The 19,363-nt window shown below is 62.7% G+C and overlaps 1 protein-coding gene across 1 annotated transcript in view; it reads left to right on the top strand.

Moving 5' to 3' along the window:
- The window catches only part of SND1 (staphylococcal nuclease and tudor domain containing 1), a 91,142-nt gene that overhangs the window by 17,231 nt on the left and 54,548 nt on the right, over positions 1 to 19,363 (top strand). Inside the window, exon 10 of the mRNA XM_040545188.1 lies at positions 2,360 to 2,473. Coding sequence (XP_040401122.1) covers positions 2,360 to 2,473 — 114 coding nt within the window. The remainder of the gene's footprint in view (positions 1 to 2,359; positions 2,474 to 19,363) is intronic.

A 19,363-nucleotide genomic window follows, 5' to 3' on the forward strand; every position in this document is an offset into this window, starting at 1 on the left:
GGGGAGCAGCCTCTCGGCTGGACGCGGCTCTCGCTTGTTGCAAGGCTCTGGCTTGGAAAATTGGAAACCTTGTTGGGGGCAGCGCTTGCAGCGAGAGAAACTTCTCATGTGAAAAATAGTCACTGCCTGCTGCCTTCACCTTCGTGTGCAGGTGGAGGGGCGAGGGGAGGAGGATGCCCAGGCTCGGCCAGGTGCCCCCGGCCCCGCTGGGGGGGCTGCGAGCTGGGGGAAGGCTGGGTCAGGGGGGGGAGCGGCACCGTGGCACGCAGGCTCCTCTGCAGCAGCTGCAGAGATTTAAAAAAAAAAAAAATAAAAAAATCCTTTCAATCCGTTTATCAAAGTGCCTTTCTGAGGCAGGTGAAGCCACAATAAATATTGGATAAAGGAAGCTGTCCACAGCGAGCTGAGGAATTGTGAGCAAGAAAAATGGCCCCGTGCCTGAGCTGTGCTGAGCCTCGGGCTTTTGCTGCCAATCTCCTCGGCCCGGCGGGGGCTGCGGGCGCGGGGTCTTGGGGCAGGAGCGGCCACCCCCAGATGGAGGGGAGAGGCCTGCCCTTGCTCTGTGAACCAATGCCCACGGAGAGGGGATGCCACCGTGCAGAGCAGCTCGGGGAGCACCGGCGTGGGGTCACCCAGCTCGCCCTGCCCGTACAGGGAGCCCCCATGGTGCCGCAGACCAAATGTGACCTGACCGCTGCTCCCTGCGCTGCCGTGCGTGGTGGAGGTGTAGTACAGCAAGGCGTTTGTCCCCGAATCTGCCCTGCAGCTCCCCCGCCGCAGCTGCATCTCCAGTCCTGCTTTCTGGAAGGAGCAAGCACGTAACGCGGGCAGGGAGGCTGGGGCCCTTCCCCAGCCCGGTGTAACCCGGGCAGGGAGGCTGGGGCCCCTTCCCGACCCCTGAATGCCCTGAAGCATGAGATGTGATTACCCCATTTCGCATGCAAACTGCCGTGGGCGCAGCTCTGCCTACAAAACCTCAGGCTCTGCCTCGCTGGAGAGGCGGAGGCTGGGGGCAGGGATGTCCCCCGGAGGGCTTTGCTGTGCCGAGGAGCCCTGGAAATCCTTAGTGTCTGTTTTAATTCTAATTCCTATAATCCTGTTATCCCTTTGACTAAGCACATCGGGAGGGACTGGTGTGCCTGCTGGGGCAAAAAGCGCTGCAAGCGGGAAAAGGCCGGTCCCTTCTGCGCTCCCTGCCGGCTCTGGCCACGGGTCTGGGGTGTCTGGGACAGGCACGCAGGGCATGGGTGAGCCTCGCTGGTAACAGCACGTGCTCAGGGAGGGTTTCTGTGGGTCCCACTAGGCTGATGGTGGCGGTGGGAGCACCCAGGTGCCTCGTTCTGCTCTTGGAGATGCTCGTGGTCCAAGCTGGGGAGCGGTGGTTCATGAAGACCGAGAAGATCACAACAGCAAGCTGGGAGCCTCCTGCCCCCTCCGTCTGCTTGCACTGTCCTGCCTGCCCTTGCCACCAGTTGCTCTAATTAATTTGCTCCCTGGGTGCGCGCAGAGCCACCAGCTGAGCCGCGAGGCCTGCGCCTGCGCTCGCTGCTCTCTGGTCCCAGGACTGATGCGCGCACCCGAGCCTTCTGCGAGGTTTGCTCCCTGCGGCCCCGTGGGACCCCCTGCAGGATGGACCCCACGTTGTCCCCCGGTCTCAGGGCTCACGGTGGCACCGTGCCATCGGATGCTGTGCTTTGGGGGCTGCTGTTCCTCCCCTTTGCCACGCCGCTGCGGGCACCGCGGAGGTGAGCAGTGCCTGCCCGCGCTGCCTAGCGCAGCTCTGGGAAATTGGAAACCTTGTTGGGAGCAACGCTTGCAGCAAGAGAAACTTCTTTTGTGAAATATATGTGTATATATATGTATCTCCAAGGCTGTGAGGAGTCTGCAGGGCTCCTCCATTCCCTCGTTGCTCTTTTTCCTGCTCCTCAGCTAACCCGCGGTCGTGCCCTGTCTGCTCCAGCGGCGCCGCTGCTGGCACCACGCGTGCAGGGGCCCCTCTGCCCATACGTAAAGCAAATGTCCCATCACTTGAGAGGGAAGTGGGCATCACCTTGGTAATCGTCCATGATAGATCAGTGTGCCTGTGTGCCACGGTGTCACTGGGGAATACTGCGGGGCTCTGACTGGTGCTGAGCTCACCAGGCTCACCAGGCATGTTTTTGGCGAGCTGTGTTTGCCCCGGTGAGCCCTGGGCACTCAGGCAAGGCTCAGAGCTGCTCGCTCTGTGCTGGATGGCAGCCCCTGGAGCTGGGGTGGATCGGGAACGTGCCCCGTGCTGGTGCTGTTCGGGGCCGTGGTGCTGTGCGTGTCGTGCTGCCCGCAGGGACGCCGCTCACCGCTGCGCTCTCTCCCTCCCCAGGTGATGCAGGTGCTGAATGCCGACGCCATCGTGGTGAAGCTGAACTCTGGGGACCACAAAACCATTCATCTGTCCAGCATCCGACCCCCCCGGCTGGAGGGGGACAGCACTCAGGTGACCGTGGGGAGGTGGCAGCGGGGCGGGAGGGGGCGTCTGCGGCAGCGTCACCGGTGTCTGTGGCCGTCCCCAGGTGGATTCCCCTCCCTGTGAGCTCCTGCTCAGCGCTGTCCTCTCTCCTGGGGGATGCCCCCTCTCGAGGGTTGCAGGAACCCTTGGGGAGTTTGCGTGCCCTGCCTGGTGCAGGGAGACGTCGGTCTGTCTCATCCCCTGCCTCGGTTTCCCCTCCTTGGCCTCACGGGAGCCTGTGCCGTGGCACCCGGTGCTTCCTGCCACCGCGTTCTGGAGGTGGGAGAGCCGTGTCCTCCGGCCGTGCCCTGATGCCTGCACCGGGCCGTTGAGGTCGGGCTGTGGGGGCTGCTTGGGAACGTGCTGGAGGACGGGATGGATGACTTGTCCCCAAGGGTCGTGTCCCTTGGTGTGTCCTTGGGGGTCTCCCCCAGCCCTGGGCGTTGGGTAGGGGCTTGCACGACGCAGTGACCGTCCCTATCCCCCTCCCCTGCTGTTTGCCCATTGCCAGGAGGCGAAGCAGGAGCCTGCGGGCTGCTGGAGGTGGTGCGCCAACCCCTCTTTGGTTTTCCTTGTCCTGCCTGCCCTTCAGCGAGTGCTCGGCCGCTGTCTGCGGCACCACGGTGTTGGAGGGAGCTCTGCACGGGGCCGTGTTAGTGCTTGTGTGGGGAAAATAAGAGCTGCTGGCGTCCCGTGACGGGCGGCAGGGCTGGGGTCCCCGTGCAGCCTGGCCCCAAAGTGCCAGGAGCTGATGCAGAAATGCAGAAATTCAGAAATGCTGCGTTGCTTGTGCGTGCCTCGGTCTGCTCTGCGCTGGGTTTCCGCGTCCTGTAAGTGAACGACAGGACTGTATGTGTAAGTGCCCCAAATAACCCTTGCCATTTGTACACTTTGGCCACACGCTGAGCCTCTGCGTAACGGTGCTCCTGGCGCTGTGCATCACGCACGTGTGCCGGGACACGAGCCAGGGCGTTGGTTTCATCTCCGCTGTCTCCCTCCAGAAAGGTCGGCAGAGGGGCCGGGGGCACCCGCTGGCGGGGCTGGCACCCGTCGTGCAGGGACAGGAGCCAGGTGCTGCCTGGTGGCGCTGGCTCTGAACTGCTCCAAGAGCCCCGTGGGGCAGGGATTTACCTGCTGGCTGCTTTTTCCATCCCCCCCCTTCAGCGGTGGATGCACTCACGAGCCGCTGAGCTGCCCACCAGGTGCCTGCCTTGCTTGTAGCGGAACCGTCCCCGTCATCCCGCGCCTCCCGAGATGGCGAGGGCTGCTCCTGCCCGTGAACGTGAGGAGGGGTTTCCAGCTGGGAGCAGAAAGCCAGCCTTCGTGCAGGATTGCGTGAAAGCTGCCTTTTCCAGGGCTGCTTCTCCCCACGCAGCACCGGCTCGCACACAACGTGGCGTTTTGCGTGGCCGTGCGTGCGCCGCAGCGGCGCCGGGAGCCCCCGAGCGCGTGGAGCTGCGCACGGCTGCGGGGACCGAGCTCGGGTTGCTGTGGGAACCGTAATTTGGAAATTCCTGCCTCCTCGGCTGCTGCCTTGTTTTGTACACACTGAATTATGAATAACTTCCCAGATTAGCCCGTTCCTCCTGCTGTTCCTTTGGCGTCAGAGCTGGGTGGACCGGAGATGCGGCGCGCTGCACGGCGGGGAGGGCGAGGGGCCGGGCACCGGTGCCGGCGGGGGGCTGCCCCGGAGCGGCCGTGCTGCGGGGGGAGCGTGGATCATTTGCAGTGGTCGTGGTCTCCAAGGAGACTGCAGAACGGCTCCCTGCCGCCCGCTCCGCTCGTGGAAGCGTTGCTCCTTTTGGAGCGGTGTCCCCACAGCACGGGCAGTCGCGTTCTCCGTGCCTGCCGGGCTCGTCACCGGCCCCACCGTGTTGGACAGGCGTACCCCGGGGATGCCCAGAACGTGGGCTCTGGGGGGCTCCCGACCCCTTCTGCCCTGAATTTGGCCACTTTCTGCCTGCTGCATCCCTGCAGCAGCGGCCTGAGCAGTGGTTGGGGCTGGGCCACCAGCCCGCTGCCGATGCCACGCCGCCCCAAACCCACTCGCCTGCTGCTGGCTTCTGCTTTGAGAGGCTCGTCTGGTGGAAGCTGTGGGGCATTTGGAAGCAGCTGCATCTTTAAATAGCGTCCTGAGATTGCAGGTGCCGGCATCCTGCAGCCAAACCCCCACACCGTGTGTAATTGTGCGGCGCTACGAGGGCGGCAGTGCCAGCGTAACCCCAGGCCATGAGGCACCCCGCTGCCCGCGTTGCGTCCCCGCACGTCCCCCTCCTGCGCTGGTGGCTTCAGAGCGCGTCCCCGTGGGGGCTGAGCCGTGGCCCTGCAGCTCCTGGGCCCCTTTCTCTGAAGGTGGTTGGCAGAGGAGCTGCCCCGTGCCCGGAGAGCATCCTTGCAGCGTGTCTTTGCCTGCCCCCCTTGCTCGGGCAGCCCCCCCAGGAGGGCACCAGGCCCCTCTCGTGCCGCTGTGCTCCCCGCGCTGTGCTGGGCTGCCCGAGGCTGCTGCCGTGCCCTGCGGGGAGCACGTTCTGCCACGCTGGCTCGTGGGTGGCTCTGTTAAACCTCATTTCTTTCTTTTTCGTTCTCATCCCTCTTTAGGTCCTTCTGCATTTTCATCTCCGGCTCTGTTTAATTACCTGTGAATGCCATCGGTGAAATGTTTGCCCCCCTCCCCTTCCAGATTTCCCTTTAGAATTTAAAAAGCAAACCAGAGCAGCCCTGGCCAACCAAGCCCGGCCCTTACTGGGGTATTTGCACCCCTCTCCACCTCCACTAAGCAGGTGCTGGGCTTGCGTGCCGTGCTTTGGGGGCTGGCACACGGTGCCAGCACGGCTCCGTGCAGGTAGGGCGTGGGGCGCTTCTGGTGCCACAGACCCCATCCCGGTTTCCCTTGTGAAGGAGGAGCCTGAGCTCAGAGTGCACGCACGCATGTTTTGGGCTGATTTCAGGTTGTTTTGCAAGGGCTGCACGAGTGCCCAGCATGGGTCTGGCAGCTCATGGCAGAGCTGCTGGCGTTGTCCTCGTGCGGCCCCGTTGCAGCTCACTTGGGCTCTTCGCAGCCCCGTCCCTTCCCTGGGTCCGGATACGTGCAACCCGTAGTAGGCAGCAAGTAGCTAGCACGGCTCCGCTGGGGAGATCCGTCTCCATCGCACAAAATGCAAATTGGTCCCTAGGCACCTGATCGAGTGGATGGGAAATGACAAACTGAAAATTCAATGTAATAAAATCCTACAGCCTTTCATCTTCCGCCTTCATCACCCAGTGCGAAATGAATCCTGAGCGCGGGAGCTGATAGCATTTAATATCTCTATTGCTTGTCTCTGTCGAGGAACGTAATGTATTCAGATGAAGATGCATCTCCCACCGCTGCCCAGGTGCTGGGTCTGCAGGTGTGGTGCCGGTGCTGCGGCAGCGTGGGGACGATCCTAGGGTCTGGAGCGGGACGCGGCGTGGCTCCTTCCCGCAGCGAGCGGCAGCTGGGCTGGCTGGTGTGCCATTCGGGGGAGCACGTGCTGGTGGGCAGCATCAAAGGCTGGGTGTTCGTAGCGATCCTTCGCCTTCATGAGCTTAGGGATATGCTGGGTCGGAGCTCGAGGCAGGACCTGGCTTCAGGGCTGAGCCCCAGATGGTGGGCTCAGAGTGTGGGGTGCTCTTTGGGCACCCTTTGAGCACCTCTGGGGCGAGCAGGGCACCTCAGGGTGCAGGGAAGCCTCTCCCATTGCTGCGGCTGGTGCCCATCACCCCGGTGTCCTGCACTACTCAGCCCATTGGGAGGTTTTGTGGTCTGTCCGTCTGTCCTGGTGACGGGTCTGTCCAGGCAGCTGGAGCGGAGCCCAGTGCTGGGGACGGTGAGCGTGCAACTGGCCCCAGGGCTGGGACTCCCTCGGGCTCTTTTCGGCAGCTCCCGTCCACGGCACTGTCCGCAGTGCTCAGGAGGAACCTGATTTCGGCTGAGCTTTTTTAATCAGAAGTTCATTCCCTTGGACAGCTAAATTACAGAAGCTTGTTAGCAGCTCTGTGTTCTAGCAAGCTGTATTTGCTCAATTGATGCAACAGCACTACAAATCTGCTCCGATCCCACAATTTATCTAAATTGATATCTTAATTGGTAGAACTCTTGGAGCGGGGGAATCAGACACGGACCCTGGCTCGAGGAGGAAAAAAGCGTAAGGAAGAAGCCCTGCGGGTGGTGGCTGGGGGCCTGAACGGGGCCGGTGCCTCCTGGCTGGAGCGGTGCAGGACACGAGGGCTGCCAGGGCCACGCTGCCCCTGCCTGGCTCCAGAGCCGGAGGGAGGTGGAGGAAGGGGAGCGGGAGCAGCAGTGGGGACGTCCCCGCTCCTCTGCTGCCTGTGCCGCATCTCCAGCACCTGGGGAAGGTCCCTGCTGCCGCCTGCGCCGCGCAGATAAGGCTGACGGGGCGGCAGGGGCTGGGGCTGCGACCGGGAGGGAGTTCTTCAAGGGCTGCCTGGATGGAGCCGGGCTGGATTTTGTGAGCATCTCAAGCCACGGCTGCCTGGCTTGCCTTGTTCGCCCTGGTCGCAGGATGCTGCTGTGCCCGTTCCTCAGCCCCAGGCTCTGCCAGCCCCCGCAGCCCCCGACCGTGCCTCCAGGGCAGCTGCTGCAAGAGCTCGTGCCTGCTTGGAGCTTTCCTGGCACAGTGGCCGCTAACTGCAAGCTCGACGTGCGCCTTGGCGGCCGTCACCGCACCAGGCAAGCTTAGGGGAACCGTCACTCCCACAAAGCAGTCAGAAGCTGGAAGCGTAGGGAAGCTGGAAATGGCTTCAGAGGAAAAAAAAACAGATGGATTTGGGGCTGAGTTTTTTTCCTTAGGCTGCTGATAGAGCAGGGAACTTTTGGCTGAGACGGCCCCACGCATCCCCCGGGACCCACCACGAGGTCCCTGCTGGTGGGAGGACTCGCAGCCAGGGATTACCGGGATTAGAGGAATGGGGAGCCTGCGTGTGATGGCAGAGCCCCAGTGCCGTCAGGCCTAACCTGCTTGGGGGTCTCAGCATCTCCACTTGTCTGAGAGAGGCAGGCACCTTTCCTGCCCGTCCCGTTGAGCACATGGGGGCACGGTACATCCACTGCTCCCCTACCCCATAGAATCCCAGCTCCCGCCGTTCCCCGGGGACTGGTGCCCAGCAGCACCCACCCACTGGCCGTGTGCCTTCCCCTTCCCCTGCCTGGCGTTAGGCTGTCGGAGACGAAACTGGGACGCCCTGCAACAGGGAGCTGCAGCTGGGTGCTTGCTCAGCGCCTCCCTCCCGCCGAGAGCATCGCTGCCATGCTCAGCATCCATGGGAAGCCCCCGCCGCGGGCGCCGGCTGGGCTCCTAGCCCAGAGCTGGCACCGGGGCTGGCTCGCTGCTTCAGCGGGCAGGCAGTCCCCTTTCCTCGCTGCTCAAGGTGAGAAGAACGGAGGGATGGAAGCCGCGGGGGCAGGATGCTGTGCGCAGCGCACGTGGCCCTGCCCCTCTGCCCAGCCGGGCACGGCGAGTCCACTGCAGAGAGCAAGGACGCCGGAGGTCGGCGCTGGGGCAGCGACCTGGACTGCAACCAGGCGGCTCCCGGAGGTGCCGCTGTTGGAGTCCTGACGAGGTTTCCCTGTGCCCGGAATCTCTTGTCCAACCTGGCCTCTGCGGCTCGGCGCCGTGACCTCTGCCCCGGCTCTGCCGCCTCCCCATGGAAAGCGGAGCCCGGGTGAGGGCAGAGCCCCCTCTGCGGGGCGCCGGGGCAGCTGCCAGGGTCAGTCCCGCATCCCCCCGGGGATCGCCGAGTCCCCGCACCCCCTCCTTTATCGCTCAGTCTCTCCCACGCTCCAGCAGATTTTAGAAAGAGTAATATTTTACTCAAACCCCATTGAACTGCGGTACTTTCTCTCTGCTCCTTTCCCTGTCACTTGCTGATTGCCAAGATATTTATGTGAGGCTGGAAGTGCTTTGTAAGAGCGAGCTGCCCAGCTTGCCGCCGGCCGCCTCCAGCACAGCCGGGGCCGCTGACGTCCACGTGGCCCTGGACAGGCAGGAGATGGATCTCGGGGTCAGGGGAAGCCCGCACCCCTCGAGCTGCTGGTTCGGGCTCTGTTGGAGCTGGATTTATAACCCCTTTTAAGATTCGGAAGCAAGCTGTTCAGGAGGGGTCACATCACGCCTGTTTTTAGCTGCTTTGCCCCCAGAAAGGAGCTTTGTCCCGCAGCGCTGTGCCCCTTGGTCAGGTCGGGCTGTCCAGGACGTGGCTCCGCGCGCTGCGGCTGCTCGGCCGCAGTTTGCAGGTGCCTGCCCGATGCTCTCTGCAGCCAGCCCTCCTGCGGGGGCTGCGTGCGGCTTGGCAGGCGGCGTGACCCTGGTGGGGGGCACCAAGCGGCCCCCCTGCCCCTCCAGCACTGGGCTGGGGCTCAGGAGCTGTGTTGGGATGCACCCAGGCTGTGGTGAGATGGGTTGTGCATGGGGTTTCCCCTTCCGGACGCTCGTAGGGCAGCGGCGGCAAGGCTGGGCTGACGCTGTCGATGTCCCCTCCCTGCCCGGCGCCTTGCTGCCGGTCTCTGGCACCAAGCGCCCTCCTGCTGTCCGTCCCAGGGCCATCCAGGCTGCCCCGAGCTTGAGGGCTGTCCATCCCTCGTTTCCTTTGCTTAACGTCCGTCTCCTGGCTTCTCCCATTGCTTTGGGCCGCTCTTGGCGCCTCCCTCCTTCCACTAACCGAGGAGGGCGGCTCAGCGCAACGAGCCTTGGAGGAGCCTGCGGGTCCCCAGCTCCACCGCGCTCCCTGGGACCTCCAGCCTGACACCGTCACCCGCAGGAGGTGCGGTGAGGACATCCCCCGTCCTCTGCAGCTCAACGCCTGCGAGTGGCACTCGGCTGGGGTCACTGCGCCTGGAGATGAATCCGAGGCTGCCGCAGCCGCCGCGCACCCTGCCCGGCGGCGAGGGATGGCCTCCCGCGGCAGCGGGGTCCGCCTGCAGAGACAGTCTTGTTTCCCTGTTTGTCGAGCCGGGCTTGTACTACGAAAAGCGCACCGCACTCAACGAGCATAAAAGATTAATGAGAAACAAAACCACGAACTCATCAGTGTCTCATCTCCGCTAAATTACAGCTACAAGGATCACAGTAACTCATCCATGTATCGTGTAACAGAACTGATTGCGGGCATGGATGGGACGCGCGGCGAGCGCGGCTTCGCCAGCGGAGCAGTGCAGCGTAAAATGCTAAGTGCTCAGGCATATGGCCCTAATGTATTCTAAATATTGGCGGAGGAGAGGTGCAGCTAAGGAGAGGCGGGAGCAGAAAGTGGGGGCACTGGAGTTTCCTGATCAATATTTAATAGGGGCTGCAATAGCTTCCAGGGCGAAGACGCATGAAGTCAGCATGTTCTTGCAACCTGTTTTTTGCCCTCCGGGCAGCATGCTCCTTCTAGTGTAAAAATGATTAGCTTGCATCTCTCTCAGCAGTTCTTCTCTCCCTTCCCCCAAGTCTTCCCACTGTTGGAAGGCGATTGTCTGGCACGTGGTCTGCGGCTTCGGCTTGCCAGGATCCGGCTCCCGGCAGCTCAGGGTGCCGTGGACGGGGGCGATCACCGCAGCGGGCGCTCCGCTCTGTTACGGTCAGAGCCTCCCTGAGCGGTGTGCAGGTGTTCTGGCAGCCCCGGCCGCACTGTTCTCCCTTCTCCCGCTGTTCTGTCTTGGGCACCTCGTCCTAACCTCTCTGCACCTGCAGAAGGGAGCAGGCTGGAGCCCCGCGAGGTCACGCTGCTTCACCTCAGGCGGGTTTTTCACCCCGGCTACGTGCGGCCACGCGACGGCACGAGGAGAGCCTGGCTCTCGGGGCTGTGCCGGGGCCAGGCGCAGGTCCTGATCCGAGGTGGGTTCATGTGAGTGAGCTGGCACAGCTGGGTTCCCCTGGGGATTAGTGCCTCTGGCGTCCCGGTAAATTGCTCGCGGCTTACAGAGCAAAGCCAAGCAAAAAGAAAAGAAGCAAAAAGAAAAGAAGCGGAGCGCTGGGGATTGCCTGAGGTCTGCAGGCACCCGGCCAGCCCCCGGGCCCGTGGCTGGTGTTGGCTGGGGGAGACGGGCTCCTGAGGCACAGGCTCCCGGGGGGGGACAGGCTCCCTGCCCCAGGCAAAGCACAGCGCACAGCTCCAGGGCGCATCGCCGGGAGGAAGAAGCGTCCACACCATATGTTGTGCGAATCGCGGCAGCACTTAAGCGCTCGGTCTCATTGATGCCGTGTAAGTAATACGCCCCGAAGATTGGGCTGTGCTAAAATGCTTCCCAAACGCCGTACGTTTAAGTGTTGTCACTCTTCTGACCCAGCAGAAGTGCCTGGTGCTCTGACACCGATGCTCCGAGGAGGATCCCGGCAGCTGCCAGCTTGCATCGAGGCAGGTGACCCCCATGGGGCTGCGCCTCGTGCTCCCCAGGCTCGAGGAGCTGGTGCTGCACCACTTGGCGAGCCTTGGGGACTGCGGGGCTTGCAGCACACGAGCCTCGGACCCGGCCGTCCTGCACGCCTCACCCCGGCTTCTTGGGGTGGCTGGGGCTGACGGGAGTGCTGTGGCAGTGGCAAATGCCTCTCAGTCTGGCGGGTGAGCACGGAATTGCTGATGGGAGGATGAAGCTTTGACCTTTTGATCTCATCAGGAAGCCGCTGTGAATCCTCCATTGATGGTTAAATTGCACTAAATTAGAGAGGAGCTGTGCAATCCTGCCACGTTGCTGAACTGTGCAATTAACGTCGTGCCTAGCAACAGCACCCTTGTGCCTCGGGAAACTTGAGCCCGTGATTTTAGGTATGCGACCGACCTGCCTCTGCAAAAGCCGCTCGTTTTTTTTTCCGGCAGTGGATGGCTTTGGGACTCTCTGCTCCATCCGCGTGGCTGTCAGAGCCGTCCCTGCCAGCAGTGACTCTGCGGTGCCCCGCAAGTTCCCAGCATCGCCCCTGGCCCTGCCGCATCTCTGGGCTTGCCCCCACCCTGCTGGGGGTACCGGGGGCGCACGCTGCGGGGCAGTGCTGGCACGTGGGTGTGCTCGGAGGCGCTGCCTCAGAGCCGGTGTCGTCTTTGCAGCTCGGCGCACACGCCTGCTGCCTTATCTCAGCTCTTCAACCTCCAGCCCAACGGATGGCAAAGGCACCCCCGTCCCTGCAGAGGGGATGGTGGCTGGCATGGAGAGCTCGGTGCCCCCAGCACCGCCGCATTTTGCTGCTGGCCCATCCCTCCCCGCACCTCTCCGGCTGTGCGGTGCTGCTCAAAGCTTTGGCCCCTGCCATCAGCCTGCGAAGATCTCTGTTCGTGGCTGGACGTTTCCCAACGTGCTCAGAACGAAGCCTTCAGAGAGCAGGGGCCCTGCTGATGCCCACAGCCCCCTCTGCACGGGCTGCTCGCTGCAAGCTGCTGCCTCCCCAGCAGGGCAGCAGAAGCGTGGCCGTGTCCTGCCTTGGGGAGGCTCTGCCTGCCCCCGGCCCTGACCCGCTCTGCCAGCTCAGGCTCAATTTTACCATTCTCTTTCATTTTGCCCCCAAGAAACAGCCCAGCGGCACGCCGTGTGCTGGAGGGGAGTGGGTCACGGCGCTGACCTATTTTAAAGCTGGTGCAGTGGGGAGGGGACGTGCTCAGCACCCGGAACACCGCGGGGACTGGGGGCTGGGGGTGCACCAGGGACCCTGCTCCCCCCCGGCACGCTCGGTGCGAAGCAGCACGCGGTCAGCACCTGGCTCCCAAATCATGTTCCTGGCGCAGAGGCTGCATGCGGGTACAGAGGAGCACTGGGTTGTAAGGGGTGTTCCTGCCTGCATCGTCCTGTGGTGCACAGCTGCGTGCCCTTCCCCTTCTGTGAAAGGTGCTGGGAAAGGGAAAAAGGAGGATGTAAGAGCACGGGGGGGGGAAGCTCTCCCCTGAGCAGCTCCCACCCCTTCCCCTCTGCTGCAGGCTCTGAGCACGGACCCAGCCTCATGGCAGCCACCGTGTGCCAGAATTAAACCTGGCCAGAGCTGCCCAAGTGCGATCCTGTGAAATCTGGGATGGATGAGATGAAAGTGCAGAGGAGATGGGGCATGTTGTGGAGAAACAGGGCAGGCAGTGCCCGTGGCCACTCCAAGATGGGGTGCCCGTGCCCCGGTGGTGGTGGCTCATGGGGTCCCCTCTCCTGGGCCACACAGAGGGGACACCAGCTCCGTCCTTAAAAGCTTTTTGCCTCCCGCCTGGCCCGGGCTCTGCTGGCCTACTTTTCCCTTGCTTCTATTCTTTCCCCCGTCACAAGCAGTTTCGGCACGTTGTGCTTAAATAGGGCTTTGTCTTCTGCTGACTTCTGCGGAGCGGGCTGAGTGGGGTTGCGGGTGAATTAAAATGCATCCCTGCCTGGCTGCCGGCTCGGTGCGCGGCTCAGCACCGTGCTGAGCTTCACTGGCTCACACACGGTGCACGCAGACGTAGAAGTCCCCGGGAGCAGGGATGCGGTGGGAGGAGGATGCTCCCCCACACCGTGCTCCAAAGGGGCGCTCAGCAGCATGGCCGGGGCAGCGCAGTCTGCCGAGTGACAGCGCTGTGATGAAGCGGTCGGGTTTTGCAGTATCATCGAAAATTCGGGTTAACGGTTTGGAAAGAATGGAGGTTTTGTAAAATCCTGACATGGCTGCCAGACCCGAGGCAGGGAGCCTGCGAGCGTTCCTGGGTCTTGGGCTTTGAGCAGAGCCAGTCCCCGGCACCTCGGGGCCGCTTTTAGGGCTGAAACGAAGCAGAAGCGTTTCCAGCAGGCTTCGCCGAGCATCCCGATGCCTGGCTACAGAACCAGCCCCATTCTGAGACCGACAGCTGCATTTTCACGCTCCTTGTGCTTGGATCAGCCAAAATGCTGCTCGAGACCAGAACGCAGCACGAGCCCTTCCTCGGTGCCCCGCAGCATCGCTCTGCGGTGCCTGCAGCAGTGCCTGCTCCCAGAGGCAGCCCTGCTCCTCCAGCACGTTTAGTCCTCACCAGAGGTCATCAGCAAACGGCTAATTGGCACTGGGGGCTCTGGGCTTGCTGCCCGTGCCACCCCGAGCCACTCGGTGATGACTTTCAGACGATGCTTGCTCTGAGTTTCAGCGGCTGTGGCTCCATGCCTGCTGCGAGCAGTCCTGCCCCGGCTGCCGCTCCGGCACCGGCAGCACCTGCAGTGCTGGGAGAAGCCGGGAGCGGTTCAAGGAGCTGCAGGAGCAGCAGGGCTGGCGGGACGCACCGGGGAGCTTGAGGACATGGGAACGGCGTGGGGAACCCCGCGCGTGCCTGTGCCCTCCAGTTCCCTGCCTGGCATCTGAAGGGTATCCTAAAATTGCCTCTCCTAAACATCATTTTGCAAGGTCTGCATTGTCCCCAGTCCCTCCTGCATTAGGCTGGAGGGTCTGGGGTAACCCTGTGTGTCGTGGCACGTGCGCCATACGTTGGGGTGATGCCACGGTGCGGGCGCTCACCAACACCAGCGCTCGGGGTGTCCGTCTGTCCCCCTGCCTCGCCTGTGGGCAGAGTTACTCTTCCGCCCGCAGCCAGCCGTGCGAGCCGCCCACAGTGCTGCCGGTTGGGACAATTAGCATATCGAATCACTTCCCTGCGAGACCGGGGACGATAAATTACTTTTCCATTGGAAAATAGCATAAAAGCCCCATTATGTGCCGATGAGAGCGTTTATGGAGCCAGTCTGCTGCTCCTCAGTGGGTTTTGCACTTTTTAACGAGTTTCCAATTGCCTGGGTGGGAACAAAGTCGGTGCCTAGGGCTCGTGTTGGGCAAATCCCTGAAGTGCTTTGGGCACAGAGGGTGGCAGGAGGGACCCTCGGTGGCCTGTGCCGTGGTAGAGCCTCTGCTGCTGCCAGGAGGGACCGGTGCTGGTCCCAGACTCCGCATCAGTGCAGGGCCAGAGGCCACTCGGGGTATCCAGGGTGCTCCATGGCACGCCAGGGACTTGGTCCCTCCCTCCAGATGAAAAGTGACGCGGTTTGGTGATTTTGCCAGCTGCTGTTTTTCCGTGCTCCTTCCTGCACGCTGTGCAGTGGGACCCCGTGGCCAAAGGAGCGTGGGCGCCCGGCGGCACTGAGGGTGCTGCTGCTGCTGCCCTGCGCTGCCTCCCCAGGCTGGCAGGAGTCCTCTTCCCGGCACCGCCAGCTCCATTTCATCGTTTCCCTCTGGCTCGGAAGGCAGTGCAGGATGTGATTGCTGTGCAAAGCCCCGGAGCTAGCGCGGCCTGGCAGCCTGCTCCTTCCTGAAGGCTTCCTCCAGCTGCAAGAGCGCGCAGCGGGGACGGGGCTGGCGCCTCGCCTGCCCTGATTGAGGTCTGGCTGCTGCACCGCAGGCACAGCCCGGTCCCGGTCTGCGGGCAGGGCTGGCCCTGGAGCTGCTCTGTGCCGTGCCGTGCCGTGCCGTGCCGTGCCGTGCCGTGCCGCTGCTCCTGCATAGCCACCTTCTTTCCGAGGTGGCTCCCTGCTTGTGGCTGGATTGCAGCACGGCTTGGCACGGGCATCCCCCTGCTGCAGGCTTTGTGCCATGAGTGTGCCATGAGCGTGCCGCAGCCCAGCCCGGGTCCTGGTGGTGCTGGACACAGGAGCAGCCCCAGGAGCTGCCCAGGCGGTGCTGGCGTGCTGCCGGCCCGGCACTCGTCTGCAGCTGCTGCAGCCAAGCCCTGGGGACCCTGGGGACCGGGTGTGATGCTGGGGCTGGCGCGGTTTTCTGTTGCGATCCTAAGCAGGGCCAGCCAGGCTTTCTGCTGCCTTTCCCAAGCTGCGTTCCCTTCATCTTCACCCTGATGAAATGGGGCCAGCCTGAAGGGTTTCGGCCCCGAATTGTTCCGTTCGCAGCCCAGCAGCTGGGATTAACGGGTGGCAAACTGAGCCCCGAGCCCTGCTGCCGGTTGCTATTCTCTGGTCTCCACCATGCCTCCCACCCCTGCTCTTTCCTCTTTTCTGCTCCTCTGCTGCTCCGCGCCTCTCCCGGTGCTTTGGGTGCATTTCCTCTGTGGGGCCAGCTGCAGGCACAGCCGCAGTGCCCCGGTGCTGCCCGGTGCTATTCCTGCTCTGTGCAGGAACCAGGATTCCTTTTTTTCTTCCTTTTGCCCCGACTTGTCTGCATGGCCTTGCATCCCCAGGCTTGGCACTCGGGGAGTCGCACCCGAGCCCCCCTGGCCCCACCGCCGTGCTGCTCCGCACGGCTCGCAGGGGTGTCGCGAGAAGGGGTGGCTCAGGTGGCATGCTCCATCTCCCTGCTTCAAACGAGAGGAATTTATGGCCTGGGAACGCCAGAGGATGACACCTAATGGCTTGCCAGCTACCAGTTGAAAGTTTAATTCCCGATGTCAGTGCAGGGCTCTGCTGCCCGATGGGTGCAGGTGGAGAGGCGCAGTGTGAACGCGGCGGTGCCGGAGCTGGAGCACCGCAGGGGATGGGTTTTGCCCGCTCCCGTTGCTGCCATGTGGGGCTGGGATTGCTGGGGGGAGCGCCGGGGGGGCTCAGGTCCCCTTGAGCCTCTTGAGGCTTCAGGCAAAAGAGAAGCAATTGGAAAGGAGGAGCCATCGAACCCACCGAGGAGAAATATTTTTTAAATGTCACGTGAGCCCTCCGAGGGTCTGCATTAGGGCAAGCAGGTGTCAATCATAAATCCAATGAAACAGCGTTATTTTGGACAAAACCTTGCTGGGGAGATGCTGTGGGTGCAGTGAGCCATCCCACGTTTGGGCAGCGCTGCCCACCAGCCCCGTGCCCTCTTGGTGCTCGTGAACATGCGGCCGGCTGCGGGTGATCTGAGGGCATCCTGCGCCAGGTGCTTTTTGCTGCTCCCTTGGCCTGGCTGTGGGAAGACGGCGTCACTGAAAATAGAACTCAAGTATTGTGGTGGTTAAAATTAAAATTAAAAAAAAAAGATCCTTCTGAAATTGCTGAGTATTTTTACACATCTCAATTTCCTCATTAGCGACGACATTATCTCCTCGTCCGTGGAGAGGTAGCTCTTTGTCTGTGCGAGTTGCCAAAGCACCACCAGCTAATGAATTCCCCATTGATGGGCAATTTTGTACTCAGATGATTTTTCAGATTAGTTCCTGCGCAACATGAGAGGAAGGGGCACTGGGTTTCCCACTGGCACAAAAAGATGCTCCCCCGTTTTCCCAGCTGGAGGAGATGGCGACAGCCGCACGCGTGGCGCGGCGCTCCTTCCCGCGGCCGCGTGGAGATTCATGAATTTGGGAGTTATTTCCCAAACCTCCCCCGTCTGCAGCCATTCTCCTCCAATATTCATGAAACAAAAACTTCAGTCGCTTAGAAATTACTTTCCGTAGGAATTTTGATAGGTTTAAGCAGAGGCTTTCCTTGCAGAGGGTGATCCCGTTCTTAACGATGTAATTTATAGTTGCTGATTACAGCCCTGAACGTTCCTGTGTGAGCAAACACACTCGGAGCAATAAACACGCTATCTGCTGGCGACAGGCTCCCCGATTGTCGATAGTTGAGAGGGAGATATCCAAAGGATGCCTGTAATTAGCCCGAGCGTTTAATTTAATAAAACAAGTGACTAAAAACATAAGCGTGCTGTATTCTAAAAGCGTTGCGCGTAATTACAAATTATCTTAATTCGGCGCAGGCACAGCCAAGTTGGTAATCGCCTAATAAATAACTTCCATTAGCTGTTCGCAGCCTCGCCACTGGGGTCTGCCTCCGGGGGTCCCGGGGGCGGCGGGGTGGCCGCCCGGGGGATGTGGAGGAGCAGGGAGGGGGCCGGTGCTCGCCGTGAAGTTCTGTGCCAAAGCAGCACGTGCAGTTTTGCTTTTTATTTTTGTGCTGGGAGAGAGCTGGCGAGGGCACCGATTGCACGTGGTTTCTGTGCGTCCCGTGGCTGCTCTGCGGGGGCTCTGTTATTTCCCCGTGGAGGCTCCGCCACGGCCCCGAGCTGCCCGCTCCCCTCGTCCCCAGCGCTGCCCGGGCACCCCCTCGGAGCACACGTGTGCCCCAAGAGCTCAGCCCTCGCTAACCCGGATCCTGCTCACGCAGGAGCTCCCCGTGGCTGGGGCTCTCCGGGTCCCCTCCCCACCATCTCACAATTCCCGGAGCAGCCCCGGGCTGCGGCTGAGCGCAGCCGTCAGCCTGCGGGGCTGGGAGCGGGGCGCTGGGGGTGAGCAGCCTTCCCTCGGGTGGGCTGGGGCACGGTGCTTGCCCCGTGGCCGCTGGCCCCTCGGTGTGCTGAAGGTGCTCGTGGGCTTGGAGGAGTTCCCGTGGTGAAGCCGGCTCGTCCCGGCGCTGCACGGGCAGGATCCGTCCCATCCCTCTGCTGCAGGAGAGCCAGCTCCCGAGAGGGCGCCTGCTCAACCTGCGGCTGAGGCCGACGAGACGAGCAGTATTAATTGGAGCCCGCTGCTAAGGCGATGGCAGCAGGCGCGTGACGCAGCGATGCAGGGGTGCGGGGACCCTGCCGCTGGCTCCGGCCCCTGTGCTGCCGTTCCCCTTCCCAAACCGCGCTGCTGCGGGCGAGGAGCGAGGCCGCGGCACGGAGCGGTTGCAGAAGCCCAGGCTGCGAACAGAAACGTGCTTTTGTGCCGGCTTTTGAGGAATTAGGGACGCTGAGCACAGTGGCGGCGGGAGATAAGCGCTCGGCTCTCGCAAGCAATTAGGAGTGCGGCTGCCTCAGCCTCAGCTGCGCCCCTGCTTGGGTTTGAGCCCGGCGGGGGGGCTGCTTCCCGGGGCAGCCGGAGCTGCTGGTGATGTGCCTGCTTTTTGCCCCGGGACGCCGCGGTGCTGCCCGCAGGATGCGTGGCTCTCATGCGGCGGGGGTGGCGAGGGCGACGTCCCCTGCAGGATGCGGGACGAGGGGGAGCGAGGTCAGGGTCCCCGCGGAGCTGCGTGCGCCTGGTGGAAGGCGCTGCCTGCAGGGGCTGAAATCCCTGCAGAAAACCCCGCGTCCTGCTTCGCCTGCTGCCTCTGCGCGCTCCCGGGCTGGTGCTGGTGCTGTGCCGTGCCTCGTGGAGCAGGGGCTGTGTTCCTGGCTGTTTTTTCCCAGCGTGGGGTGAAATCCGTCACGCTGTGCGCAGGGGGCTCCCGGCCTAAACAGCTGCTGCTGCCTCCGGAGAGGAGCAAAGCTCACGGCTTAGCCTGGGGAGAGGAGCGTGAACAGCACCCGGGCGGCTCGGGGCTCCTGACCCATGGCTCTGGCACGGCGGCGGGCGGCTGTCTGTCCGTGCCCGGTGTCTGTGGGTCAGACCGGTGGGGACGTCACCCCAGCCTTGACGTTGGGCAGTCGGTGTGCGCCCCGCTGGGCTGAAAAGCAGAAAGCCCTGCGCCCTCGGAGGCTGTGGTGTGCGGGGCAGGGGCTCCCCCTGCTCTTCCCATCGCGATGTAGCAGAGGAGGAGACCCCCATGATTAGGGGGTAAAAGGTGTAAATCAGAGCCTCTCCCGAAAGGCTTAGCGAGTGCTTTCAGGCTTGATGGAGATTGACGGTTGCTGGAGAGTCCTCAGGAGCGCGGAGACCCGAAGCCCTGGGGAGGGCGTCCCCGCAGCACCGTAAATACTGGGCTGGGCGCTGAAGGGTTTTATGGGAGAGGCAGAGGACGGTCACGGGATCGGTTTTATGGGAAGAGGCCTGGATGGAGCCGTTGCCCTTCCTGGTAGCTGCTTTCTGCAGGTTGCTCGCTCTCCTGCCCTGACTTTGCTGGCCCCCACCCCAAGGACACCGGCTTGCAGGGGGACGTCTGGCACCGGGGATGTGCGTGGCTTCAGCCCGGCGCTGGGCTGTGCCAGGAGCTGTGGCTTGACCCACGCACGTGCTGCGGGTGCGATACCCACGGCTCGGTGCCAGGGTGCCCTCCGGCCACTGCAGGGATGTATGTCTGTCCACGTGCAATTCTGGCGGTGCTTCAGCCGATGGATGCTTCCACAG

This window comes from Cygnus olor, chromosome 1 (genome assembly GCF_009769625.2).
Source record: "Cygnus olor isolate bCygOlo1 chromosome 1, bCygOlo1.pri.v2, whole genome shotgun sequence".
Classification (NCBI taxonomy): domain Eukaryota; kingdom Metazoa; phylum Chordata; class Aves; order Anseriformes; family Anatidae; genus Cygnus; species Cygnus olor.